We start from the raw sequence: 24,987 nt of genomic DNA, 5'->3' as shown, positions 1-24,987 counted from the left end.
ATACTTTGCTATCTAGCAGGAGGGGGGTTCAAACACAACACTAAATGAGCCGCGTTATCTGTCTTCCGCCTCTGTAAAATAGTGAATAGAATACAATCGTTTAATAAAAAGAGAAAAATAATTCTTTCTTTTTGGGACAGTAGTTTAAATTATGAAACATGCATCAGCACAAGGGCAATTTTATTTCTCCTGCTGTCCACAAATTTTATCGAAATTGGGTAACTTGGTACATTTCTGGTGAGGGCACGCAAGAGCAATGAAAAATGTGTCGGGGAGGAGGAGAGAGACTTCATTTGATACCTCCACAAAATCTGGCCTTAAGGCTCGTACATATCGACCCACTTGGTCCAGAATTTAATGAACAGTTTTCTGAATACGAAGAAGAAAAATAAGTAATAACATGAATGTAATTTACTATATCTCTCTGTACCCCTACACTCGTGTATCGTACAGGAAGTAACCGGCGTCTTGCAAGTGCTTTTTTTACACATGGATATTGAAATGCCAAACGTGTATCCATCAGGATGTCTTGCCTGAAAATCTAAATTTCCTGAAAAATGATTGTCGTGGCAGATCAGTGTTCAGTATCCTTCCAGTATCTTAGTATGTAGAATCATAACCCTTGTATCATATGGCCAGAGGCTTGCCCATACACAGCCCTGATGACATCATGAGTGTGTATGTTAACGATAACCTTGTTCCTCAGAACTGCTGAAGGGTTTCTCTGAGCCCGGTGTGGAGGAGACTCAGTGTAACTTCAGACCGTCCACCTCCCCGCTCACTCACTCCTCTCCAAGTCAGACCTCCGTTCCCAGTGCTGATGGGTACTGTATCACACATGGTCCTAATATATCAAAAGAATTGAATATTAGTACTTTTTGTTAAGTAGTAACTTTTTATGGCTTCGGTTTTAACTTTACCCAAATGGATAAATTGATTACTTGACAAGAGAGTAACTGAGTAACCATTCATCTTAAACATTTAGTCTTTTGTCTGGTGTAATTTAAGTTTCTACTACTGACAGACAGGACGTTTGTATTTTGAGTTATTATTTATTACTTTGTCTTGTCTCACCAGTATGGCGTCACCCGCGTCGTCCAGCGGTGGTCTGGCAGACAACCGTCCAGGTGTCGACCTCTCTCCTCAGTCTGCCTGCTCCAGCCCGAGTCCCAGCAGGCTCACGTACATCTCAATGAACGATGGCACTGTCGTACCTACACCTGACAGGCAAAAGGTACGGTAGGACAAGGTCCAGCGTACCTGATCTCAGCTGCAGCAGCACTGAAAGTTCTGTTGAAATGAAGCAGTCAATATGTGGTTGAAGTGTAGACTTTCTTTTTCTTTTTTAGATCATAAGTGTCCTTATGGCCCTGACTGTAATACCCATCCTTATGCGTGAGACATGAAGGGCAGTTCTCTTTTGAAATGAATGTTGCAAAGCCAGGTCACTGTCAATGTTGTTGAAATCTGGAGACATGCTCTCAACAAAATACATTTCAAACGCTGCAGTTTGACCGTACTTGTTAATGTTGCAGAAATTAGATGTTAAACATGTATTTTTAAAGGAGTACATACATACTCTGACCTAAAAGGATGAAATAGTGAATTATGTTTTCTGCGTCAGTTGTTTATTGGAGAAATGTTTTTAGTTCTTTATTAATCATGAGTGTGGTATTGAGCGTCGTGGGTTGTTCTTCTTGTTGCCGTCCACAGAACAACTGCACCATGGCACTGAGCACCACCATCATCCGATTCAGTCCGACTCCCCCCATGGAACCAGATGCACAGTCCGACCTCGATATTCTCGGCCGGCCCAAAAGCCTGGACCAGGTGCAACCACAACATTCTAAAAGTCTCGACCCGCTACCAGCACAGCAGTGTAAAAGCCCGGAGCCCTCCCGCAGTGCTTCTGGTCTGAGCTGCACACGCAGCCAGAGTGAATGTAACTACCACTACCATGGGGACAGAATTGGAGAGCTCTCAGCAGGTTGCAGGAACCACAAGCAACTCTCCGAGTACAACGCGAGACAGCTCACTAAACAAGTGGACTCTGGCTACTGCAGCAATGTGAACATCCAGCAGAGCAGCAGCAGCAGCAGCACCGCAGCTCCCCAGAGCTCGCAGCAGTGGGGCGCTCCTAGCTCGGTGTATGCTGGTGGGCTCGGCATGCCTCCGTCCTACTCGTCAGACGGACTTCACTATGTGCCCATCCCCAGCTTTAAGCCCAAATGTGCTGGCTTGATTGACCTTCCCCACCAAGCAGATATGCAGTCCCTCTTCACTGGGTGCGCTCTCTTCAACCCCCAGCTGGCTCAGCAGTATTTGGGACCCGAAGCTCCATTGCATCCTGGTGGCTACCATGTGGGAGCAACAGGAAATAGTCTCTTCAGCGTGTCCTCCACAGGCATGTCTTTTCTGTCAGCTTTCACAAATAATGATGCCGAGTTATTTGTGGCAAAACGGTAAAATACCGATAATGGAGCAACTGCCTCATCTTCTATTTTTTTTTTCCCCAGGCATACCCAACAGTAATCTCACAGTGAGACATGTCCATCCCGCATCAGGTCATCTGGGGATTTCTGGGTCTGCTGGGACCCATCACCTCCCCAGACCCCATCAGGGCCAGCAGGACTTACACTATAGTCACTATGGTTCAGAGCCACTGGTGGCAGGTGGTCTTGAGGAGCTGAGAGGTAGCAGTGGATTTGGTGTTTATATGAGAGTTAACGTCCTTTACCCATTTTAATTCTCTGCTTTGTCGTCTTGTTAATATTCTTTGTCATACCATAACTAATTATATATGTGGTCAGTTTGTTAAATGTAAGGTAGATAATCATTTTCTTGTGCAAATCAGAAAATTGCCACAAACGGTTTAACTCTTAATTTGTAAATCCTGCGATAAATTATAGTGCTCAAGTCTTTGCATCTCTTACAATCACTGACAGTAAAGCATTACTTAGCACTTCTTCTCCACAGAGGGGCAGCGTTTCCCCGCATCAGCTATCCCTGTTCCTCTGTCGTCCTCAGGCCATGTGGTGGTGCCAGAAGAACTGCGGTTCCCTCACGCCTGCTGCGTCGGCATCGCCTCACAGACCTCCCTCAGCCTCTTCAACCCCTCCGAGAGATGGCAGCAGGTGTCGATCGCTGTCACCAGCCTGGCCATCGATGGAGAGAAGGTGAGCAGGAAGCACAGAGTGGTGACGGATTCAAAGGATACGCTAGAAGTCTCTTCAGGATTGTTTTAAAATATCCGGCTAAACCAGCTCTATTAATCATCACTTTTTCTTCCGTCCCCGATGCCAACCCCTCCAGGTGGACAGCTTGCCGTACCAGTGGCTTATAGTGAAGAACAAGACGATCATTGCCCCCAAGAGTACAGAGGAGCAGAAGGTGTTGTTCATCCCTCCGCAGGCTGGCGTGTACCAGTGTGTCTTCAGCGTTTGCTCCTGGCCCGCATCAGCGGAGACGGAGGTCGCTGCCAGGGCCAACATCTTTGCTAAAAGGGTGGTGCTGTTTGCCATAGCAGAGAATCCTGCACTAGAGGTGGGAGCCGCTACTGAAGGACCCGCGAATGACATTTAAATATGTTGCATAGCACGTGGGACAGGATCTCAACTTCATTTTGATTCTCAGGTTGAAGTAAGCAAATCTGGCTGTCTGGATTTTGGAGACCTTCCTGGAGGCGGCGCCAAATCTCTTCCTCTCAAACTGCTCAACAGGACTCATGCCACAGTGCCCATCAGGCTGGTCATCAGCGCTGTGAGTCAACAGTGCTTTTCTGCCAGAGATGCACCAATTGCCTTTTTATTAGCCAAAGTCTGACCCGCCGATTCCAATTTTCTTTCTAAGAACTAATAGTTAGTAGCTTTTTTCACCAGCGTCCCACTCTATTTTATACTGCTGTGAAAACCTCTCCTTCACTCTATGTATTAATGTAGTTTATGACGATAAGCCTCAGCAGCATGATGGGAATGACTTACAATATAATATGTCTGATTTAATTCAGTTTTTTCAAAGTGAACACGTTTTATTTTGCAGTTGTGAAACATTGCAGAATCACAGAAATATATTTATCCGCTGCCGATCGATAAGTGAATCTGTAATTTCTACATATTCTTAAACATAATCTAATTCTAATCTAGGTTATCTAAACACTGGATTCAGTTGGTCCTACATCCGGCATAAATCTGGTCTTAACTCTGACTGAAATGGTTTTATAACAACTTGCTTTGCTTTGCAGCAGAAACACAGCAGTGAGCTTAATAAATGCTATCTGAATGGTTCACGTTTGACCTGATTTCTCCAGAACGCTACAGCTTGGCGATGCTTCACCTTTTCCACGCAGCCTGTCTCCGCTACATCTGAGGCGGCGCAGCAGGCTGGACACATGACAGCGGTACCCTCCCCCTCGGTGATGAATCACGTGATGCATGCCAGCTACGGAGAGGTTAGAAATCCTTAAAACATCCTTCAGCACCTCGGGTCACTGATATTATTTGAAGCTGCATGTATCTAAAGCTTGCTGAGGTGATTGTGGTATTTCACTCCAATGAGTCAGTGTTTTTGTTTGGTTTCTGAAGGAGAGGCAGAACATTAAGATATGGGTAACACTCTCACCTATTAAGCAGTGAATCTGGCTTCATCAGTCTCATGATAAGTTGTATTTATTTATTCTTTTTTTCAGAATCCACAGGGCTTCATGGTCTGGGTTCACTTCAAGGCCCCTCAGAAGTACACTGTTTCTTCAGGTAACCAACCTTACATCGACACTTAATATTTAGGCTAAAGTCAGCGGGGTGTGTTAACTATTTAATATGTCACTGAAGGTATAAAGTACAGTGTATGCTGTATGGGCAATTTCCAGGGGGAAATGAGTATTACTATTTTTAAAAATACAGTTTAAAAAGGAATATAGTCCAGAAACACAAGCAGTCACTAATTTAAATGTATGTATGTATTTATTTTATTATTATTTATGCACGTAGCATAGATGCGGGTAGAGGAGGTGCAACACCTCCTAAAACCAGGTATTATAAAAAACATCAAAGTTTAATGTTAGTGTCGTACACTAGTATTTGTGGTGGGAATGAGTATTTGCTTTGTCTTTTACCCCCTGAAGAGTTCAAACCATTTAGCACAAAAGGTAACTCTGATTAAATGCGGTACAGGCTATTTGCCTACATACAGGCATCCTCTCACTCCCTCTTCTCTTTGTTGCATCCAGTAACTTTTTTTTTTTTTCTCTGATAAAGAAAATCACCAAACAAAAGCTAGTCATTTGCTGCTAACACTAACTGCTTGTGGTTGTGCTCGTCAGGAGAGCTTGGTCCGGCAGATGAGTACAGTGCTCGGGTGGACATTGAAGTGGACTCTCCTGGTCCTAGTCATGTGATCAGGAGTATTCTCCTCAGGGCCAGGTCTGGAACGGCACGGGTCCATGCTCCTAAAGACCTGCAGGTACTCAATCGGCCATATGGCTATTTGTTTTTTCCGACTGATAGTGTAGCTCTGCACACAAATACATTATTTATGCCATGTGATGAGTAAGTCTTTGTAGTAGTGAGATAGAGCAGCTGGTTTTCTATTGGCCAATCAAATGTAACTGACAAGTACTGTACCAGCACAATGTATATTTGAAGAAAAAGAAAAAAGTAGGTCAAACAAAAAAATGGAAGAAGAATACACGGGGACTATTGTCATTAGCAGTGACCAACTTAGACAAGCTAAGCTACGCTAATCAGTAGTGTTGCAACGGCCCGTAGTTGATCCGTGATGTGTTCTGTTGGGGTGGTTGAAATCATGTCAAACATCAACAAATGCAAAAGAACATCATCAGGGCAGCTCTGACAGTTTCATTCGTCCTCCTTTTTTATCTGCTGATCCGATCTGTGACGCAGTCGATCGTAGTTTACTTCACAGCGGGCAGATGAAGAATGAGTCTTGAATTTGCAGACCGCTTTAACCCTCGGCCATTTTTAAAGTTCATGTCAGCACACACAGCCCAACTGTGAAAAGTTAACCTGATGGGATGCAGAACTTTTTGAGGTACATCATCATGTTTCATTCCTTGTTAAACTTCCCGTGTCCTCTGAAGAGTTTTTGTGCTACTTCTGTCTAGACTGTCAGCCTGTCTGCTCCAGCGGGTAAATCCAGTCAACAGACGCTGCCATTGAAGAACGCAGGAAACATTGACGTGCAGCTGAAGCTCAAGGTAATTCTGACCTTTTACGTTTCCTATTAGATCTGGGTAAGCCTCTGTGACATTTTGGGCTCAGACTGTGGCTCATGCAGTGGGGATTCAATGATATTTCGCTCCTGTTTTTCTTGTTTTCTCAATTTAGTGCTGGACAATGTGGCCGAAAACTCTAATCTCAGATTTTTCAACATCACACCACGGTTCTTGTTAAAAACAAACTAGGCCGACAAAGGAATTATTAACTTTCATCAAACTTCACTTCAAAAAGAAAAATGAGTTGGAGATGTTTCTTTAAAAAAATGCATTCCATCCCTGAAGAACAACACTTTTTTAAACGAGATTAAACACGTTAGCATGTTGGATGCCATTCTATTCACATCAGCCTTAACCATGGTGGTTGTGTAATTACCCGAGTTAAAGAGTCCTAAACTATTCAGATGAATTGATGAAATCAATTTATGCCCAGCTCTATCTATTTATGTAACGTCGTTTTCCTCCTTGTTGCCTCCCAGCGTTTCTTTGCTGTCTTGTCCATAGGTTTGCCCTCTTCTTCTCATTGTCTCTCATTCATTCCTGTTTAAAGGGCAGCGATGCTGAGGACAGTTTCTCCGTGACACCTGATGAACTGTCTCTGCGAATGGGAGAGGAGCAAAGCATCGTGGTGTCCTTCAAAGCACAGGCCAGCAGGAAATGTCGAGAAAGGTATCCAAACATTTAGTGTGTGTGTGCGTGCGTGTGACACCACATTTCAAATGTGCATAATGGTATCTTAAGATGTGTATGACATACTTGAGACTGGTGAAAAGAAACACAAAACTTAAAATGTGTAACTGTTTTTGTTAATAGAGTTTAACATAAATGCATACTTAATGAAAAATGCTCGACCACTACTTGTGATGGACTCTGTTGTGCTGGTTGTGTTGCAGCCTTCTCACCATCCTGGTGCTGCCATCGGGTCCTCAGTATGAGGTAACCCTGAGAGGAGAAGTTGTCCCAGAGGACTCTGGGAAACCTGCCATTCCCTCTGCTGCCGTCTTTGGTCCCGGCGTTGCCGATGACGTTCCTCCAATTCTCTCCAACAAGCAGTTCGTAGCCTGGGGAGGGGTCACTCTGGGACGAGCTGTGTAAGCAACTTTTCATTTCCTCATTCATTTCACCTTTACTTGGTTGCAGGAGAAAAAACAACAACTTTTTTTTAGTTATCAATTATTCATTGGAAAGTAATCAATAAAAAAAAAGTCACGGCCCGATGGGCCTTCTTATTCTATTAGGGCTTGTATAATGTTATTCATGAGAAGGGACAGAGGGTCTCTACAGGGAGTGTTATTTCTCAGAAGCTATTTCAACATAATGCTCAATTCTATTTTGAAGGGAGGTAAAGTACAGACAGCAGTAAGAAGGCTGAATTCCCCACAGAATGGATGCATTCTTTAAAGGTTTAACTGGACGCAGGGTTGACTTGAAGTAGGACATTGAGATAATGACTCGGTCTCAATTCAAAGTTTTTCAAAGGCATCGAGTTTGACACAGAACTCCTTCACACTAACTTTTGTCACATAATCAACGGTGGCCATTGTTTTCCAGCCAACAGAAGCTGGTTCTCAGGAACAACTCGAGCCACTCCACACAGCAGCTGCGGCTGCTTATTCGTGGTCAAGACCAGGACTGTTTTCAGGTAGGTTGTAATATTTGCACTTCTCGAAAACATCTCATCTCAATTCTTCCTTGTTCGGAGCGTCCTCACATGGTGTTTTGTGTGTTTTCGACTCCCTGCTAGGAATCACATGCAGAGTTTCATTTCCACAGTGCGTTGTTTGTTATTCAGCGATCCACTGCAAGCGTTTGTGACCAAAGCTGGCTTTATTTAATCAGGATTTTCTTTGTTCAACCGACTGGACCGCACAGACACGTGTAGCTCGAACCAGATAGGAAAGGTGAATACAGCCGAGCTGAATACATTCATGTGGCATTAAAGGAGTACTGCACCGAATAGCATTGCATTCCTATAACATTGCTGGACTCATGATGGACCATTTTAAGTAATTGTTTTAGCCGAACCAGAGACGTTGTCTTTTTTCATTCTGTGTATTCTTCTTCTTTGAGACTCGATCACAGATGAGAAGTGGCCTACAGAGGTCTGCATCACTTCTACTTTATTTTCATATTCAAACAAGTAGTCTTTAACACCACCCAAAGCTAACGCAAATAGTGGTGGAAACAGAAAACTGTGGAAACCTGCATTCTCTCTAGTGTCCTTCAGGGGGCGACTCCTCTGGTTGTATAGAAGTCTATGAGAAAATGACTCTACTTCTCTCTTGATTTATTACCTCAGTAAACATTATAAACATGAGTTTATGGTCTCAATCTCTAGTTTCAAGTCTTCTTCAATACAGCATGATGTTCATTTAGTAAATGATGGTCCATTTAGAGTCAAACGGACCATAAAGCAGGGTATGCTTTAGGGCGGGGCTACCTTGTGATTGACAGGTCAGTGCTGCTACCAGAGCCGTATCAGTCTACTCTACGTCACTCCTCCGCATTCCAAATATGGTCACTTCTGTTCATTGGCAGCAAATAAAACAACATGGTGACGGTCGTAATCCAAGATGGTGACGGCAAAATCGCAGATCTCTGCGCTTCGAAACGGCAGTCCACAAAACAATGTGTGACGTCTCAATGACTAAGTCCACTTCTTATCGACAGTCTATGCTCAAGTGACATCATATGAGACAATTTATCAGACTCCACACAGCTCCCTCCGGAGCCACACAAGGCTTCATACAACTGTTTTCAGAAAAGACGAGTTCTCCCCAAAACCTGTAAGCCGACTTCGATGTGTGAAATCAGTGGAGTTCCCTTTTAAGGGTCTTATTTATTTATTTATTTTACTTTCTCCTGACCCTTTTGCAATTGATATACCATCTAATAAAACCATGAAGCATTTGTTGAAGATATAAAGTATATACACTTTCTTTTTTTTTTTTTCCCCTCCCTCAGCTCCAGAGCATGTTCAGTCTTGAAGAGCGTCTGACCCGACACGGGGAGCTGTCCATCCGTCCCAGAGAGGACGTGACCGTCCACCTGCTCTTTGCTCCCACCAGGGTGGCGTGCATGTTGGCCAAGCTGGAGATCAAACAGTCTGGAGTCCGGCCCTCTCAGCCCGGGGTCAAATTCACTGTGAGGATGTCACCGTTTGTTCCCACCTTGATCTCTGGCTTCTTTCTCTGTAGTCTGCGATCTCTTTGCATTGTCTCACTTCTGACTCTTTTCTTACCTCGTTTTTTAAAATGATTTCTATAGAAAGAAATGGACTTAAGTTTAAGTGGGCTCCTATATTTCCCCATCCTCAGATTCCTCTGTCGGGCTACGGCGGGACGAGCAACATCATCCTGGAGGACCAGAGGAAGCAAGCAGACGGATACGTGGCAACGCTGAGCGGCATCGCCGTCAGCCGCGTCAGCAAAGTGTGCCTGTGCGTGAGGAACACGGGCTCCAGAGCAGCGTACATCAAAGCCGTGGCCTTCTCCGATGTGCAGACACGATCGGTCATGGAGCCCTCTGTCATCAGCCTGGCCCCGTCACAGTTTGTACTGAAGGAAAGGACGCAAGAGGTAGAAGTATTATGATAACACAACAATATAGCGATAAATACAGACTTTCCCTTCATTTAGTCTTATAGCTATCTATAGCTACTTTTCTTTAGAAAGCTCTGATTCTTATGCATCTTGTCCTTGTTGCTAATACTGTTTGTGTGTGTTTCCAGGTGATCACTGTGCTAATGAAGTCCACCCAGAGAGAACAGGCCCTGTGTCAGTCGGCCAATGCACTGCTGGCTACTGTCTGTCTGTTTTGTGGAGATGAGGTCTCCAGGCAGCAGTATAGGAGGTGAGACCTTCCAACGCAGTTTGCTTTTATGCTGTTAAAGTTGTAATGCAGGGAGTTGGTAGTCAATTATAGCTGATAATTAAATCTGACCCGTCCTAATCAAAGGTTTATTACAAAGCTCTGATGTAACCAAAATGTCCTTTTGCATTGTATCAGTTTGCTCCGTTCACCACGACAGCACTGTTCTGTGTGTCATGGAAAGTTAAGTGGAGACACTCCAGGTGTATAAACATTGTTTTTGATACGCTGGTCAATTGTAAGATTTCAGGGCCGTTTAGTGTCATAACATCTTTCAGACTAGTGGGAAAGAAAACATTCAGGTTTTTATTTTACTACTCTGAAAGAAGAAGACATTTCTTTTTTTTTACCCAAACCACATGCAGTATTTTCAAAATGTTTGGAATTCCACAACTCATTTCTTTAAAGGCAGTTCTCTGAATCCTAAAAAAACAGGGTGAAAGTTATGTCTGTTGTATTTTTGCTGATTTATAGAGCGATACAAAGAGATATTCAAAAGTCCCTCAGTAAAACCGTTGACTCAAATATGTCTCCAAAGTGAAACAAGAATTTTTATCCTGGCTTTATCCAATGTTTAGATGTCTGCAAATTAACACATATGTGGTAAGACAATACCTAATTTATATATTTAAACAGATTTTCAGAAAACTTATAATACAAAACAAGATAATGGTTTTAATGATAGACGTCAGCATGAAACGGTCAAAGTGGATTACTATTAGTTTTTTCATTTTTCGTCTCTTCACCTTTATTGCCTTCACTGTTTCCAAAGAAAACATGTGCACTTCTAACCTGGTTGTACCAATGCAGTAAGAACAATGCAGGTGAACTGAAGCAGTTGACGTTGATCAATTCTTTTATTTTCTAATTTCCACAATAAGATCAAAAACAAGTATTGTCTCTGGTCAGCTTTGTAATGCACAAAGCAGTATTTGTGTGATGCACCTGCCTACAGATGACTTGTATGCTGTTATGTATAATAATAGAAATCTTTAAAAGTGCTGATTTTATAAATCTGATTCCAGATAGCTGTGCTTTTGTCTTCTCAGATTGCTTCAGAGTAAACCTGAGGCTGTGCGGAAGGCTCTGTCTGAAAACAGTCTGAAAAACATCAACTTCAATGAGAAGTTCCTGGGAGAGGACATCGTCACAGAGAGTAAGATGTCCAGATAATGCTCGTCAAAAGATATGTTCAGTCTCCTCCTAAAATAAATAAAGCTGAGTCGGCAACCCTGTTCACTATGACCTCTCAGCTAATACTAAAAGGTAATAATGTGCAAAGTTTTCACATGCTGATTAATTACTGAAAAGTGATTCGTACCCAGCAGTCAGTTCTTCAAAGCTTCTATATCTGATGCTCTATATACGCTGAGGTTGGCGAACCAGTTACTATACATGTACAGGGAATGTACTGGAAATAGCAGATTCAGTTTAAATAGGGTTGTTGGAGTACATGTCTCAAATATTGGTGTCTCTGTAATTCTCCACCTGTTCTGTAGCCTACGACCTGCCCCAACGGCCCAACGAGGCTCACATTTTCTACGGAAACATGAGCAAGGTAGTGGTGTCGTTGCTGGGAGGCACGAAGAGCACGGCCGCTGAGCAGAGTGACCACACTGAGCTGCTGCTGCCCTCTTCCAGACACCGTCCAGAGACACACAGGTACTGTCCCACTGGCTTCTAACAGGCAATGTAATCCGACACAACACATCCATTCATCACAACACTTCCATTAGTCTTTAATCAGTATTGTAATGCATTTCAGTAATTCTACTTTAAAGGAATACATAACGGATTAGGAAGCAAAGAGGTCTCTTGTGTATCAATGACTCGCCCCGTCTTTCCTCGAACTCTTGGAGAAAACGTTGTTGTTTTTTCTCGCATGTCTTCACGGTGAACAGACAATCAAACTGAATCAATGGGGGCTGCTTTTAACAACTGTAAAGGGGGGTTTTGATACAGTTTTACTAACTCTCACACAAAACGTGCAGTACAAGCCAAGTCTCCTGTATCCAGTCGTATGCTCGCTCCTTTCTATACATAACACTGAAGCATAAACAAAAGTGCTCTTCACCAATATGAGGTAACGCAAAGAGACTAATTGATGAAGTGTTCCTTTTTAATGCGCACACTGATTATGTAAAAAGAAATGCTGTCAGACTGTAGGTCTGTACATGTTTTTAAAGTGAGCACATTAAATGAAATGCATCATATTAGACGCAATGTACCTTTTAATGTTGTGTAATACCCAGCAGCTTGGCCAACGGCAATGTGTCTCTGGACGTGCTGCCGGTGAAAGGTCCCCAAGGTCCAGCACTGAGAGTGGCAGATCCCTCCTTAAAGGTACCAGAAGCTCCTCTGTAATGGACTTTGATGGTTTCATTGTGTTCAGTAATGAGATGCTGCTTCTGCTGGATGAGATGTAAACATTTCTTACACTGCATTTGACATAAACAAAGAAAATACTTCTCAATGCAGAATGCCTCTTTTCCCTCCAGGCTTCAGAGCCATTGCACAGGCAGTCTGAGTCCTGGACCATCCACCCAGAACAACTTGTCCTTGCAGCTCCCACCATCAGTGAGTGGAATCTAGATTACAAAAGCCCGTTATGTGCCATTAGATCACCTTAGCTTTCTATTAACTACAGATTTTGAGTATGGTTGAACAACCCCTGACCCTTAGGTGAGTGACACGGCGCCCGATGAGGAGCCAGCAGCATGAATTTCTTTTGTTGCTGTTTTCAGACGGCACAGCCAGCACCAGTCAGGTTCAGATCCGGAACAATACATCCAGAGAGCTGAGCTTTGATTTGTCCTGGCCCGCTCACTGCCTCACCATCACCCCTCAGCATGGAGTTATCGAGCCCCAGTAAGAACATACGTGCTTGTGGTTTCATTTGCATTGTCCACACTGTATAGGTGATACCATACGCTAAATGTTGACAGCTTCATTTGAGGTGTATGTATGTAACCGGGGCAGTGCAGCCCTTCACAGCTATCGTCAGCACAGCTACACTAAAGAACAATTACAGGAAGGAAGTCCCGTTCTGATGTGATCCTAATCTTATGTGACTGTGTGTATATATGATTTTTATTAATCCACTTGTGTCCTGTTTCTTTATTAATGTTAAACAAGGTGCCACCTGCAGATTTTGATCAGTCCCAACCCTTCACTAGCAACGAAGTCTACCCTGCTGCCGTGGAGCGGACAGATTTATGTCCAGTGTGACAGTCAACAGAAGGTATGGGACACTTAAGACATTCAGCTTTTCAAACCTCCAGTCAGTCAGTCATCTTGTCATGTGCTGTGAGAGCTGAAAGGGATGATTTTGGTTGTATGAAGAACCAGTCGGTGTATTGGCTACAGTAGCTGACACACAGGAGCAAAGAAATGTGCTGCTGTGGATGGTTTAGGTGTCTGCTACATTTAGAATAGTTTCACCGCTTTGCGTTGCTGTCAGACAGACCTCACTGATGATGTCCATGCTTTTTATCAAAAACGTCAGATTTTGTTTAGTATTTTCTCGGATGGATATTTTTATTCTTTCTTAAAAACGTTTGATTATATTTATTGTATTATGTCTTTTTATATCTGCAATTGATTAATTTTTTCTTTTATGGCGCCTCCCAACAAAACCATTTCACACAATTGTACTTAAACCAGGGTAACAATAAGCATATTGTATCTTGAAGTCACACAAACTAACCAACCAATCAAGCCAGTGGTTTAGGTGTCTAAAATATGTTTTGCTGTCCCCGTCCACATCGTCCACATTGCTTTGCTCTCGTGCTGGTACTTCCGGCTGTTTCTCCAAACTGGGGACCTGCCGACCGACATCAACTGCAACTAATACACCGACTATGGAAAAGAACCTCATACAACCACACCAGAACAAAATCCAAACTGTCCCTTTAACGAGAGCTAAACGTGTGCATTGTGACCACTGGTTCAGTTTATTAAGGTCCAGATTCGCGGGGACCTGGCTCTGGATGTGTCCGCGACCCCAGCAGACACCACCCTGTCAGCCCTGCCTCCTCAGGCTGCCACCCCGGTGCTGCCTGTGGCCAGGCTCGCTGCCAGGCCCTCGCTACCTCCGCAGGCCCCTCAAGCCCTGGTGGAGATCAGCAACAAGACCATCATGTTCCCCACCACCCCCTCAGGGGAAACATCAGGTGAACAGGTCACTGACCAGAGGACGGAGGTGTCTCTGGTCATACACATTTTCATCTAGAAGCCTAAAATCTTCACACTGATGTGGTTTTAAGTCTCACTTAATACACTTCACTCTCCACCTTTTGTAACTTGAGGCCCACTGTTGGTTGTTTAAAAAAATACAAGGACCACCTTCTCAAATCAAATCGAATAAATGATTATAAATAAGAAACATGAGAAAGGAGGAAATATAAACTGTGCTTTAAATATGTGTTACGCCACTGTCCGCTGTAGGGACCAAAATATATTATGAATCCTAATTTTATGTATTCATGGTCTTTCCTCACCGCATGCTTTGGCACTCTTACTGGTGCAGCGTTGTCTCCCACAAAAACGATCCATTTTGTGTCACTGCATCCGACGGAATGTTAGCCAGCTAACGTCAAATCACCTTTGTGATCACCTGATGTGTTGTCATATTTAAACCTCACTGGTAATTGAAATGGAGCATTTTGATTTGATGTCCGATATTCATGTTAACTCTATATTTAGATATCAAAATAACTAGCTTTGTAAATTGGCAAAAATTGAGATTTTTAATGTAATCAAACCGTTTAGCAGTAACTCCTCAGCCCGGTAGATGGTGCTCTGCCGCCCACTGTTTGAGAATATCTGCTCTAGGTAGGTGTGTGTGTGTTCCTGTGGGAGACTAAGACTCTGCTCCTCTACTTCAGAGGCTCAGCTGGAGGTGCAGAATGGGGACGGTGAAGTGAGGTGGTACCTATCATCATTTGCTCCTACATATGTCAAGGTGCTTTTCTTTTTGTATTATTATTATTATTATTCTCTCTTTCTTCTGTCATTCTGTTTACCGTTCTTCTCTTTATTATCTGTACTCGGAAATCAAAAGATTTTCTTTGTTTTGAAGTTTAGTTCCAACTTCACTAAACTCTCCTCTTGTCTCTTGACTCACTTTATTAATGGATTTATTCTGTAGCTTTACATGTGGCCCGTTGAGTGGCGGCAGTGACTCGGGTCAAGCTGTGGTCTCTTCTCTCTCTCCTCAGGGCGTTGACAACACGGGAGACGTCTACCGGGCCACTTACACTGCTTTCAGATGCTCCAGGATCTCAGGCGCTCTGGGAGCTTATGAGAAGATGCAGGTAGGCAGGGAACAGCCGCCCGTGCTCCGTTAAGTTAAGGTTAGACTAACGGATCAAAATAGTCTGCCTACCGGGTCCACATATAAACACACATTTTCAGGGCATCTAGGTTAATAGATTAACATCACCAATAGCTAGAACACAGTCATAATTAAAGACACACCAGTATTCACTTTATGAACCCTGTTGATTTTCTTTCATGGCGTTTGGTTGTTGGTCCAGCTTCTGTGGCATAATTCATTGTTTGTTTATTGTTTATAGGTTTGTTTTTTTTTTTGTTTTTTTTCCTTCTTGTAAATTTTAGTTTCTCTGAATATATCCACCTCTAATATGCTGTCGTGAACCAAAATCCTTTCTACCACCTATTTACCTGAATGGCTCTGTTCCATTTAGGTCTGTTAGCGCGCTAGATAGACTGTACACAGCACCAAGGCCTTGGAAGTGGTACATCTAAATAGAATGCAGCCATTGTTTTAACTGACCAGTCTAAACACTGTGAAGAGGGCCTGGAGAATTGAACCGCTGGTGTTTTAGTCTGTTTTTCCGGGGCAACCGCACTTCACCAAATCCCATCTTGTTTGCAGCACCTTGTCAAGCCAGTGCCTCAAAAAGTTCAAGCAAAACTGTGTTCCGTTGTGAAAACTGCTATGAAACATTCTCTGAGCTAATCTATGCCTTTAGAAAGATCTAATTATAAGCTATAGTTGCTGTATATTCCACCTGAACACCTTGCAGCAGTAAAACTATATCGAGTTATGAGGCAGTTGGTGAGTTAGATTTTCGTGGAGGTCAGCCTCTGAAAACGTAAACGAGTACAACAATCATTTATACGGTGAAATCCAGTCAGTGTGATTGTTTTCTCTGATTCTCTTGCTCTCCCAGGTGCCCATTACTTTCCTGCCCAGGGACAGAGGGGACTATGCCCAGTTTTGGGACTTGGAGTGCCACCCTGTGTCTGAGCCCCAGCAGAAAACCAGAATCCGCTTCCAACTCTGTGGCACTGTGAGGACTCGAACACTGTACTACATAGAGCACATAGTCTTTCAGAGTTTTAGTTTTACTATAATCACTGTTTTCTTATTTGCTCTCCTTAAAGGGTTAGATAGGATTTTCTGAAGTATGGTTGTTTGAGGTTCTTATCCATAGTCGGTGTATTAGCTACAGTCAATGACAGCCAGCACGGCCCAGTCTGGAGAAACAGGAGTTCCAGTCTCAAGTAAAGCAATGTAGTGCTGTGAAAACATCTTTTTAGACACCAAAAAAATCTATTTCATTTCAGTGTACGGTATATTTAAAATGTTTTCTCCGCTTTATCTTGCTTAAGACAGCCTGACGAGGAAACTCTTAGCCGTTATCAACGCTTTCTTCAACTAACCAGACTCCTTTGACAAAAAGAGTAAATTTACCTCACAGAGCATGGCCGTTGTTGGTCTAAATATGCCTCGATCGCTTAGTTTGTTTGTGTTATTGTGTAACTGATGTTTTTAAAGGGCACGTTCGGATTCAACAAAGTCTCACAATAACACAAACAAACTAGCCAATCAAGGCAGCGGAGTAGCAGCATCCCCTGTGTGCTTGGGAGGTAAAATGACTGTTTTGGGCAATAGAGTTTGGTGGGTTCTGAAGCTTGAGTTCCCCATCGGGTACACTTAAACCGAGTATTACTACAGTCTAATAAAGAACCTCGTAGAACCCCACTACAAAAACTTCAAACTTTAACCATGCTTTATCTCACCCTTACTGAAGTACATCCTTCGTTCCTTTACAATGTGAAGCAGAAATGTCCAAATCTACATTTATCTTCCATATTTATCAGACCTTCTGTTGAACTAATCACTATTTAACTTGTTTCAGTGTTTTACAGCAGCTCATATGGTAGTGTAGTACCTTGACTGTGGCTTTGTAGTGTTACAGAATTAACAAATGAGAGAAGTGGGTTGTGGGATGGTAAGGAGAGCCCCCCCTCCCCCCTGCTGAGACGGGGCCCCAGGCTTTGCGTGTGTGCCGCTTTAATGTGAAGTGTTATGACAGACCCAGTTAACTTAAGAGCATACATACACAGCGAGTGGGATGTCTGATAGATGGCTCCACATAAAGCAGGTTAAGTGGCTGCGATGGTGGTGCTTTTGTTGTCGCTGTATTTCTTAGACGCAGCGTTTATTAAAAAAAATTAAAAAAGTGCCAAATCCCGCGGTGGTGTTAAATGCTAATCTGTGGCTCTGGTTCTGCGAGGCTTTGATTCAGATATGCGCCCGTCAGTCTGATGTGGAACTAAAATGGGTGTGATGTGTTTCCCATCTAGTTCTTAATCATGTCTGCAGTAGATGTAGCAGTGCATGATTTACTTGAAAGATGTTTGCATGCGTTTCTTCCAACCAGCTAGTTTTGAAGCTGAATGGAGATTATTATTATTTGTTTTTTGAACTTACTAGCCGTGATCTTAAAGATTTGTCTGTGTGTCTAAAGGGTATGAAGTCTGGACCAGTGGAAGGACCACAGGAAGGAGACTGCTCTCTGGTGAAGACTGAGGCCACGGTCAAGACCCGGAAGAGGGCTGATGCTTCGGCAGGCAAGACCAGGTGAGACCCGGGTTACAAGCGCCCCCCCACTCTCTAATATCTATTTGTGTTGCTGTGAAAACAACTGGATTTGGTCAAGTTTCTCACCATCACTGCATTTTACGAGATCACATGTGAACACATCATCACGTTCTAATTCACCTTCGCATCCAGTACTCAATAATTCAAAGTCATTTATGTTTTGTCCTTATTTTAAAGTCGACGTTCTTTAAAAGAGTTTAGTGTACCGTAGCTTGTGTTTTCTAGCAGGTGTCTCACCTTCAAGTGCTGCTTGTGCTCTCTGTTAAAACACATTTTCTGCCTTTCAGTCAGGAGGAGGCGGTGAGGAGGGGTGTGTACTCCCCACAGGACCTCTACACCTTCCCGGCCACGCGGACGGGAGAATCCAGCACCCTGAAGGTCAACATCCGCAACAACTCGTCTGACACGCATGAGGTGAGGCCCGCCTTATTCTCGGGAAGACACGGGGAGGACAAACGTTTGCTTCCTCACTTTGGTCCAATGTATACAGAACAAGATGAGCTGAGTTAAAGCAAGGTTTTAAAAGAAATCCTTTTAAGTTTCTGGACATTTTTATCTCTGGGTCAGTGTACAAAGAAGATCTTAGCTCACATTGTTTCATTTCATTCAATATCGCCAATACAAATTGCACGACTGTCTTGTCTTTTGTTGTACTAAACGATGAATGTAATAAGTCCTAACGATTGTCATTGGGCTTTGCATGGATTTGGTATTTGATGTGTGGCTTCTCTAATTGACTTGCAGCTGAAATTTGTAAACCCTACGGAGCCCTTCCACATCAAGCATTCCAAATATTCCCTGAGGTGAGTCCAATGGTCCTTATCCCAGACTCTCTCTTGTTCTACACTCTTGATGGTAGCTGGATGACACATTGGGAAGATAACTCATGCCAACTTCTGTTTTTCTTTGTTGCTACGCTTCCATTTTAGGTTATTTTTTTGTGCTCTACACAGATTTCTCCCATAGGTCTAAGTAGCTAGATAATCATGTTTAGGCAGATATAGGACACACAACTCTAGACGTGCTCTGTGCTGTAACGTAGAGTGTGTCGTTGGCCCGTTGCGACCGCTCACTGCGGGAGACGCTGGGACCCGGAGGACGTTGCTGTATGCGGGGAGCACTCAAGACCTCGGAGACCTGGTGTTCCCTAACTGAGGCCTGTGGGAGGGGGGTTGCCTGGCCACCAGTCGTGCTCTGCCGATGAGGAACTGTGTTCAGAATGAGCACAGCATGTGTTTTCGTGTTGTTGAAATCGGAATAACAATGTGGTGGGAAAAAATAATATACATCGAACTTTATTCACTTCCTCGACAAAAGCGTTGTTGGACATACTGTTTGTGTGTCATGACTTTTTGTATCTCCACTGTGTGTTTGCCTGAACCTGAGCCAGCCCTACAGCAGGTGTGTTGTGAGGCCCACCCACCCAGCATGTTGTGGCTCTTGTCATGTACTCTCATTACCGTGGACCCCCCCACCGCCCCGCTCATTTGTTATGCTGTAACATTTTGTGTGCGTGTGGATTTCTTTTTCTCTCTGTATTGGGGCTATTTTTTGTTGTCCAGCACAGGGGTGCCATTATTACATTTTTTTTATTAGTGTGCCACATCAACATCAAGGTAACATTTAAAAATGCATTTTTCTCCAATAATCAGGACATTATTATACATTATACAAGAAGACTGACCTCTTTATGAAAGCATCCTCATCTGATTGAAGTCATTAACCCTACCGACCTTCCACCAGCAATAAGCTTAACAGAAATCAACTCCAGTACTGTAAATGACGGGGCAATTCAACGTTAATAAAAAACCTGTCTTGCACGCGTATTGCTCGAGTGCCACAGATTTAAGCTGCATGCTGTAGGTCGCCTACCGCTGGTCCAGCATGTCATGGTTCATAAAGTGCAATCCCAAGTACTTTATTTTAGTTTTATGTGAAAATGCATGTTTGTTGTGTAATCATGCTCAACATTTCAAATTGAAATCCTTTTTTGTAACTATCCATCTGTTGACCGTCGTTCTTCTTTGCCACCCATTAGGTCGCAGCACTATCTGAAGCTGCCCGTTCACTTCAAGCCCAGTACTGCAGGCAGACACGCTGGCTTGCTGCTCATCCAGTCGGAGACAAGTGGAAGTCTTGTTATTCAGCTGACCGGTGAGGCACTGCCTTGAGTCTAACATCCTACTCCACCTCCTCATGCTGGCTGGCTCTGGGTGGACGAGAGCACCAAGAGAGGAAAACTGCAAACGGCTATGGATCAAATGAAAGCCTTGAATCTGTCCTATATCTACAGCTCTGGAGATCTACTTAGTGGCTGTTTGACTGGAGAGGACTTGAGACTCTACTGCCAACACGCCCCGTCTGCTTCTGGATGTGGCACAGGTGTCCTCAGCTGGCTCGCAAAAAAAAAAAAAAAGAAAGAAGTTTGCATCCCGTTTTGGCACCCGAATGATTTGGTCTGGCTGGCTCAGAATTAGTCTGCACGGCTCTGACATTTCACAGAGCTAATGATTTCTGTCACTTTACTCCGGATCTGGTGTTGGCCTCGTCCCAGAGTCGCGTCACAAGGCAGCGTTGTTGTCTCCACGGCCGCTGTCAGACGGTGCCAGTCGGGATGCGTTGCTTTGAGTTGGTCACACACGAAGGCCTTTTGCTCTGGGGATTTTTTTTGTGTCTCGACCCTGATTAAGACTACATGAGATTTAAAGACTCCCTTTGTTGTTTTTTGTCTACATTTGATAACATTTCCCTAGTCTTCAGTGCCGGTGTGGTTTCTATGGAAATGGCTCCTCTCTCGGAGGCCACCTGCACAGTGGCCTTTGTCGACGGAGCCACGTGTTGACTTCCCGGCAACCTCCCAGGCTCGTTTCCAAGCGGTCCAGATGTACTTGATTTAGTCTGGATCGCTGCGGCTGCATTAGGATGGATAATGATTGTTATTACGTGCTAACAGAGTCTCCTTCTGGTGGGGTTTTTGTTCGGCAGCTCGCCAGGCCCGCTTAGTATGGTTACCATGGCAAAACGGTGTTAATCACCGTTCCAGTCACAGAAAATTACCTCCCCGCTTCCTATTTTGGCTCTGGGGCAAATGGCCAAAATTGCTTGGGGGAGGGGGGGGTTTATTGGATTCGCATCATAATTATTTTTGGAGCTAGAATATCATGGGGAAGCACACGTAAACTTCATCAAGGATGTGTTGTTAACCTGTTAGGTACCAAACGCTGTGGCAACAGCATTGTAGAGCATTGTAGAGCTCCTAGTAGAGCAGGTTCTGATATGAAGGCAGTGTGTTGTCACAGGCTGCTATCCTGACATACTTGGATACACAATTTGCACATGCTTTAAATAGTATATAATGTAATATATTGTATGTACACATTTTAAATAAAGTTTTGTGATAAATAGCTCGGCTGGCTTTCATCGTGGGAAAGTTGTCAGCAATGTGTTTGACAGGTAGCTTTCTATTCATAGCGTCGGTGTTTTTGCTCTATGATGGGTGTCCTGTGTGCAGAGCTGTAAATAAGAGATGAGGATGAAATGGGATTAAACCAGCATTACGTTTTGATGGCATGCATACATGGTGATAATAATGAACTTTATTTATATAGCACTTTTCTTAACATTACAAAGTAGTTCACAACAAGAAGGGGGGAAAAAAACAATAAAACCGTGATAATGAAATGCAATAAAGCTCACATAAATTGCAATGAAATAATAATTCACAGAGAATCTCTTTTTAGAGGAAGAATCTTTTTAAGAAGAGATTTAAAAGTAGTGGTGGGTTAAGCAGACCTGACCTCAGCAGTTCCAGAGTTTGGGGGCCCAGACTGCAAAAATCTGATAGCCCTTAGTCAGCAGTCGCGCTCCGGGAAAATGCTCAGAAGGCCACTATCGGCTGATGGAAGAGGGCACACACAGGCTCTAAAGGGGTTAGCGGGTCTTTCATAACGCGCAGCATATAGTTGCTGGCAGTGTAACAGAAGAAGTGAGACTGATGTTGCTCCTGCACCGTCTGTCATGAAGTCCATCCCAACATCAAAGCACAGACTGATATATTCTATTTAAGGTTCTATTAAATTACTTTAAATTCCTGTGGTCTGCCTCTGCTTTACATTTAAAATCTGTTAACTCCTTATTCTGCACCAAAATACTGGAACAATCTCCCCCCTCAGTATCTATAGACTAGAGTAAAGAATTATATTACCAATGGTTTTAAGCTCTATTTAGTTTTATTTCTGTTTGGCAACTCCCTGAAATTGTATGCTACTGTATTATGTTACTGTATTTGAATCAATGGGAAGAACCACCTATTTAAACCATTTGCTGAACTGCTTCCAACACCGGAGATGCTGTCAGCGCGTCTCTGAGCCCTGAGACAGAGATGAGGTGTCACGCTTTTAACCCGTGCGGCTGCTATATGGAACGAGACCTGCAGGTGTCGCCAAAGCTTCATCCTCAGCTCGCGCTGTACAGTGGAGTAGGGAAGCTGAGCTTTTATTTTGCTTCCCCAGACTGGAATCCACTGTAGTGCAGTTGGACTTGACGTCTAGCGACACAACATCAGACTTTAAAGCAAGCAGACGCGGCGGCTTAGCGCGTCAGCGACTGCGTTTACAGGTAGGGACTGCCTGCGACATGCTCTCCCCCCCCCCACCCCCCAACAGTTATTTCTGTACGTGTGTATTTTTTAAATGCATAATGCTGTGGGCGGCTGGGGGAACGTTGTGGTTGTGCTAGCTGGTGTGGCTAAACGCTAGTCTGGGCTGACCGGTGTCCGGGGGGGTTGAAGTTGCGGTTTAGGAGTTGAAGCTGCTTTCCAAGCTGCGCCAGGAAAGCAGAGCTAAGCTAACGTGGGGCTAAATTGGCAGCAAGCTGGCAAGCCCTGGCTCCCATCCATTTGCAGGGGCCACAGCACCCAGTCCGCCCCCCCCCCCCCCCCGTCGGGTACCGCTCCCTCCACCCCCCACTGACCGTGATCTCCGTGTTAACTGTACCGTTTATGCCCCCCCCCCGAGTAGAAACAGACGCGAGTGTGTCGTCAGCTGCCCCTGTTTTGAGTTGATGAACAAGCTAGCTGGGAGGCTAGATGAGACACCCAATACCCCGAGCTGTCTGTCACTCGTGTCTTAAGACAAGGGGCTGGCCAGCCGGCGTTTTTTATGCAAATAAGGCACGCGGTGCATATGATGACGCGGTGTCACCAAGTGGTTTCACCTGCGGCGAGTTGGTGCAGAGCTGTGTGTGGTGTTAAACTCTGTAAGGGGGGTTGAGGACCACAGTGATAACATCCATCCTCTCATCATGCTCATTAAAAAGGTTACCCATAATACACCACTACACATGTCCCTCTCATACAGGAAAACTGTAGAGAGAGAGATCTCAATCGATCATCTTTTAAGATGAGGAGGAGGATGTGGGTAACACTGTCCCCATCGTTTATGTAGATGCAATTTTTTTTCCAAAATTGACCCTCGACACTTTTCACATTGTCGAGATGAATTTGATTTAGCAAACACTCCGTCTTACCAATGCCACGTCGCAGACCCAAAGTTCAAACATGACAGTAACATGAATACATGTGACACCATACTGTGGCAAAGCACTCGTCCCACTGATCGGGTTTACATCAATTTGATTGCTGACTCTTGAAAAGGAGAATTGTAGTGCATGCATAAGGGTGTGTTTGGTTTATTTGCCCTGCTGGTTGGCTGTACAGTAGTCGCCTTGTCTCTGTCTCCTCTGTTTACCTGCCCTGTTCTCGCCCGTTTCTGCTGCTGCTGCTGCTGCTGCACCGGCGATGTGACCCGTGCAGGTGAAGGCTTGTTGACTTGGGTTCAATGAGAGGGCACCTGTGGATAATGAAGATAATGCGTGTGTGTCAGGGGAATTAACGTATTAAGACATGGGACCGATGTTTGCTTTAAGTGCCAGTCCTCTATATGTAGAGCCTTTTCTGTACACTATCTCTGCTAGTGTTTGGACTGGCGGTAGAGTCGACTCCACTCATTGGTATTTATTATTTTTGCAGTTAGAAAAATTAGGCTTTGGAGTTCATCTGAGATGGATTATTCGTTATAGACAAAAAGTTTTGGGAAAAGGGCTGGGAGGCGGGGTTAAAGGTCCATGGGCCCATGGATGCAGAAGACTGCTGGAAGATTCTGGTCATTTTATACTGACAAGTTAAACTTTTTTTTTTTTTTTTTTTTTTTTTTTTTTTTTTTTTTTTTTTTTTTTGCTTCATGCGCCTCTGGGCAACTTTCACAGGAATGGATGGTGCACCACTTCCAAAGATGCAAACCACGTTTGTTGATCGATCTATCAATAGAGTAAATAATCGTTTAAGGTATATTACATGGGATAACAAACGTACACATTACCTGACAGCCATATCGGCAGCGTCTGAGCTTCAGCGGTTCCTCTCATCCGTTTCTTCACCTCCTATTTGAACGGATATCATTGGCAGACTTCAGTCGGGTGATGCTGAAAGACTTTACTGAAAGATACTTGACCCTGTCTCATAACCGGGCATGCGATGAATACAATACAAACTGCATATGGCGCAATTATGCAGGACAACTTGATTATCAACTGCAAGATAAATGTAAAGAAGATACAGAAACTAGTAAATAGACTATTGCAATTTGTGCATAAACCATAAAAATAATCATATGCAGATGTCATGTGCAATTCATGGCTGCCGTCTCTTGTTTAATTCAACCTTTATTGAAACCAAAGAGCACACAGGGCGAGCTTCTCCCGCTTTTTAAGGTCAGCTCTGATGTGAGCCGGCTAAACCGCGGAGGTGGATTCTATTAATTCACGAGCGAATAACAGGCGTCACCAAATAATAACTGAGCGGGAAAGTTGAGGAGAAAGTGAGTGAGCACACCACGTGTATTATTAGCCACGGCGGCGTGTCGCCCGTCTACTGTGTGTGTGTGTGTGTGTGTGTGTGTGTGTGTGTGTGTGTGTG

The 24,987-nt window shown here is 43.9% G+C and overlaps 2 protein-coding genes across 5 annotated transcripts in view; both read left to right on the top strand.

Moving 5' to 3' along the window:
• Nucleotides 1-21,418, top strand: part of cep192 (centrosomal protein 192) — a 31,849-nt gene extending 10,431 nt beyond the window's left edge. For 2 of the 4 annotated variants that reach the window (XM_031868623.1, XM_031868620.1), the window contains exons 22-52: nt 707-824; nt 1,078-1,234; nt 1,714-2,404; nt 2,517-2,693; nt 3,028-3,176; nt 3,313-3,543; nt 3,634-3,759; nt 4,307-4,447; nt 4,685-4,748; nt 5,318-5,457; nt 6,119-6,211; nt 6,780-6,898; nt 7,123-7,320; nt 7,781-7,871; nt 9,194-9,373; nt 9,547-9,807; nt 9,960-10,081; nt 11,149-11,255; nt 11,599-11,761; nt 12,352-12,442; nt 12,598-12,676; nt 12,844-12,967; nt 13,235-13,340; nt 14,052-14,271; nt 14,986-15,062; nt 15,319-15,414; nt 16,297-16,416; nt 17,881-17,993; nt 18,302-18,428; nt 18,759-18,817; nt 20,053-21,418. In XM_031868623.1, coding sequence (XP_031724483.1) covers nt 707-824; nt 1,078-1,234; nt 1,714-2,404; nt 2,517-2,693; nt 3,028-3,176; nt 3,313-3,543; nt 3,634-3,759; nt 4,307-4,447; nt 4,685-4,748; nt 5,318-5,457; nt 6,119-6,211; nt 6,780-6,898; nt 7,123-7,320; nt 7,781-7,871; nt 9,194-9,373; nt 9,547-9,807; nt 9,960-10,081; nt 11,149-11,255; nt 11,599-11,761; nt 12,352-12,442; nt 12,598-12,676; nt 12,844-12,967; nt 13,235-13,340; nt 14,052-14,271; nt 14,986-15,062; nt 15,319-15,414; nt 16,297-16,416; nt 17,881-17,993; nt 18,302-18,428; nt 18,759-18,817; nt 20,053-20,185 — 4,673 coding nt within the window. In that variant the 3' untranslated portion in view covers nt 20,186-21,418. The remainder of the gene's footprint in view (nt 1-706; nt 825-1,077; nt 1,235-1,713; nt 2,405-2,516; nt 2,694-3,027; nt 3,177-3,312; nt 3,544-3,633; nt 3,760-4,306; nt 4,448-4,684; nt 4,749-5,317; nt 5,458-6,118; nt 6,212-6,779; nt 6,899-7,122; nt 7,321-7,780; nt 7,872-9,193; nt 9,374-9,546; nt 9,808-9,959; nt 10,082-11,148; nt 11,256-11,598; nt 11,762-12,351; nt 12,443-12,597; nt 12,677-12,843; nt 12,968-13,234; nt 13,341-14,051; nt 14,272-14,985; nt 15,063-15,318; nt 15,415-16,296; nt 16,417-17,880; nt 17,994-18,301; nt 18,429-18,758; nt 18,818-20,052) is intronic. The other 2 variants (XM_031868622.1, XM_031868624.1) reach the window with 2 other exon arrangements.
• An 818-nt stretch (nt 21,419-22,236) lies between these two features.
• The window catches only part of ldlrad4b (low density lipoprotein receptor class A domain containing 4b), a 237,284-nt gene continuing 234,533 nt past the window's right edge, over nt 22,237-24,987 (top strand). Inside the window, exon 1 of the mRNA XM_031868552.1 lies at nt 22,237-22,631. The gene's annotated coding sequence lies outside the window, so the exon portion shown is untranslated. The remainder of the gene's footprint in view (nt 22,632-24,987) is intronic.

This window comes from Anarrhichthys ocellatus, unplaced genomic scaffold, assembly GCF_004355925.1.
Source record: "Anarrhichthys ocellatus isolate YVR2014 unplaced genomic scaffold, GSC_Weel_1.0 scaffold43, whole genome shotgun sequence".
NCBI lineage: Eukaryota > Metazoa > Chordata > Actinopteri > Perciformes > Anarhichadidae > Anarrhichthys > Anarrhichthys ocellatus.
This window is presented reverse-complemented; position numbering and strand designations above follow the sequence as displayed.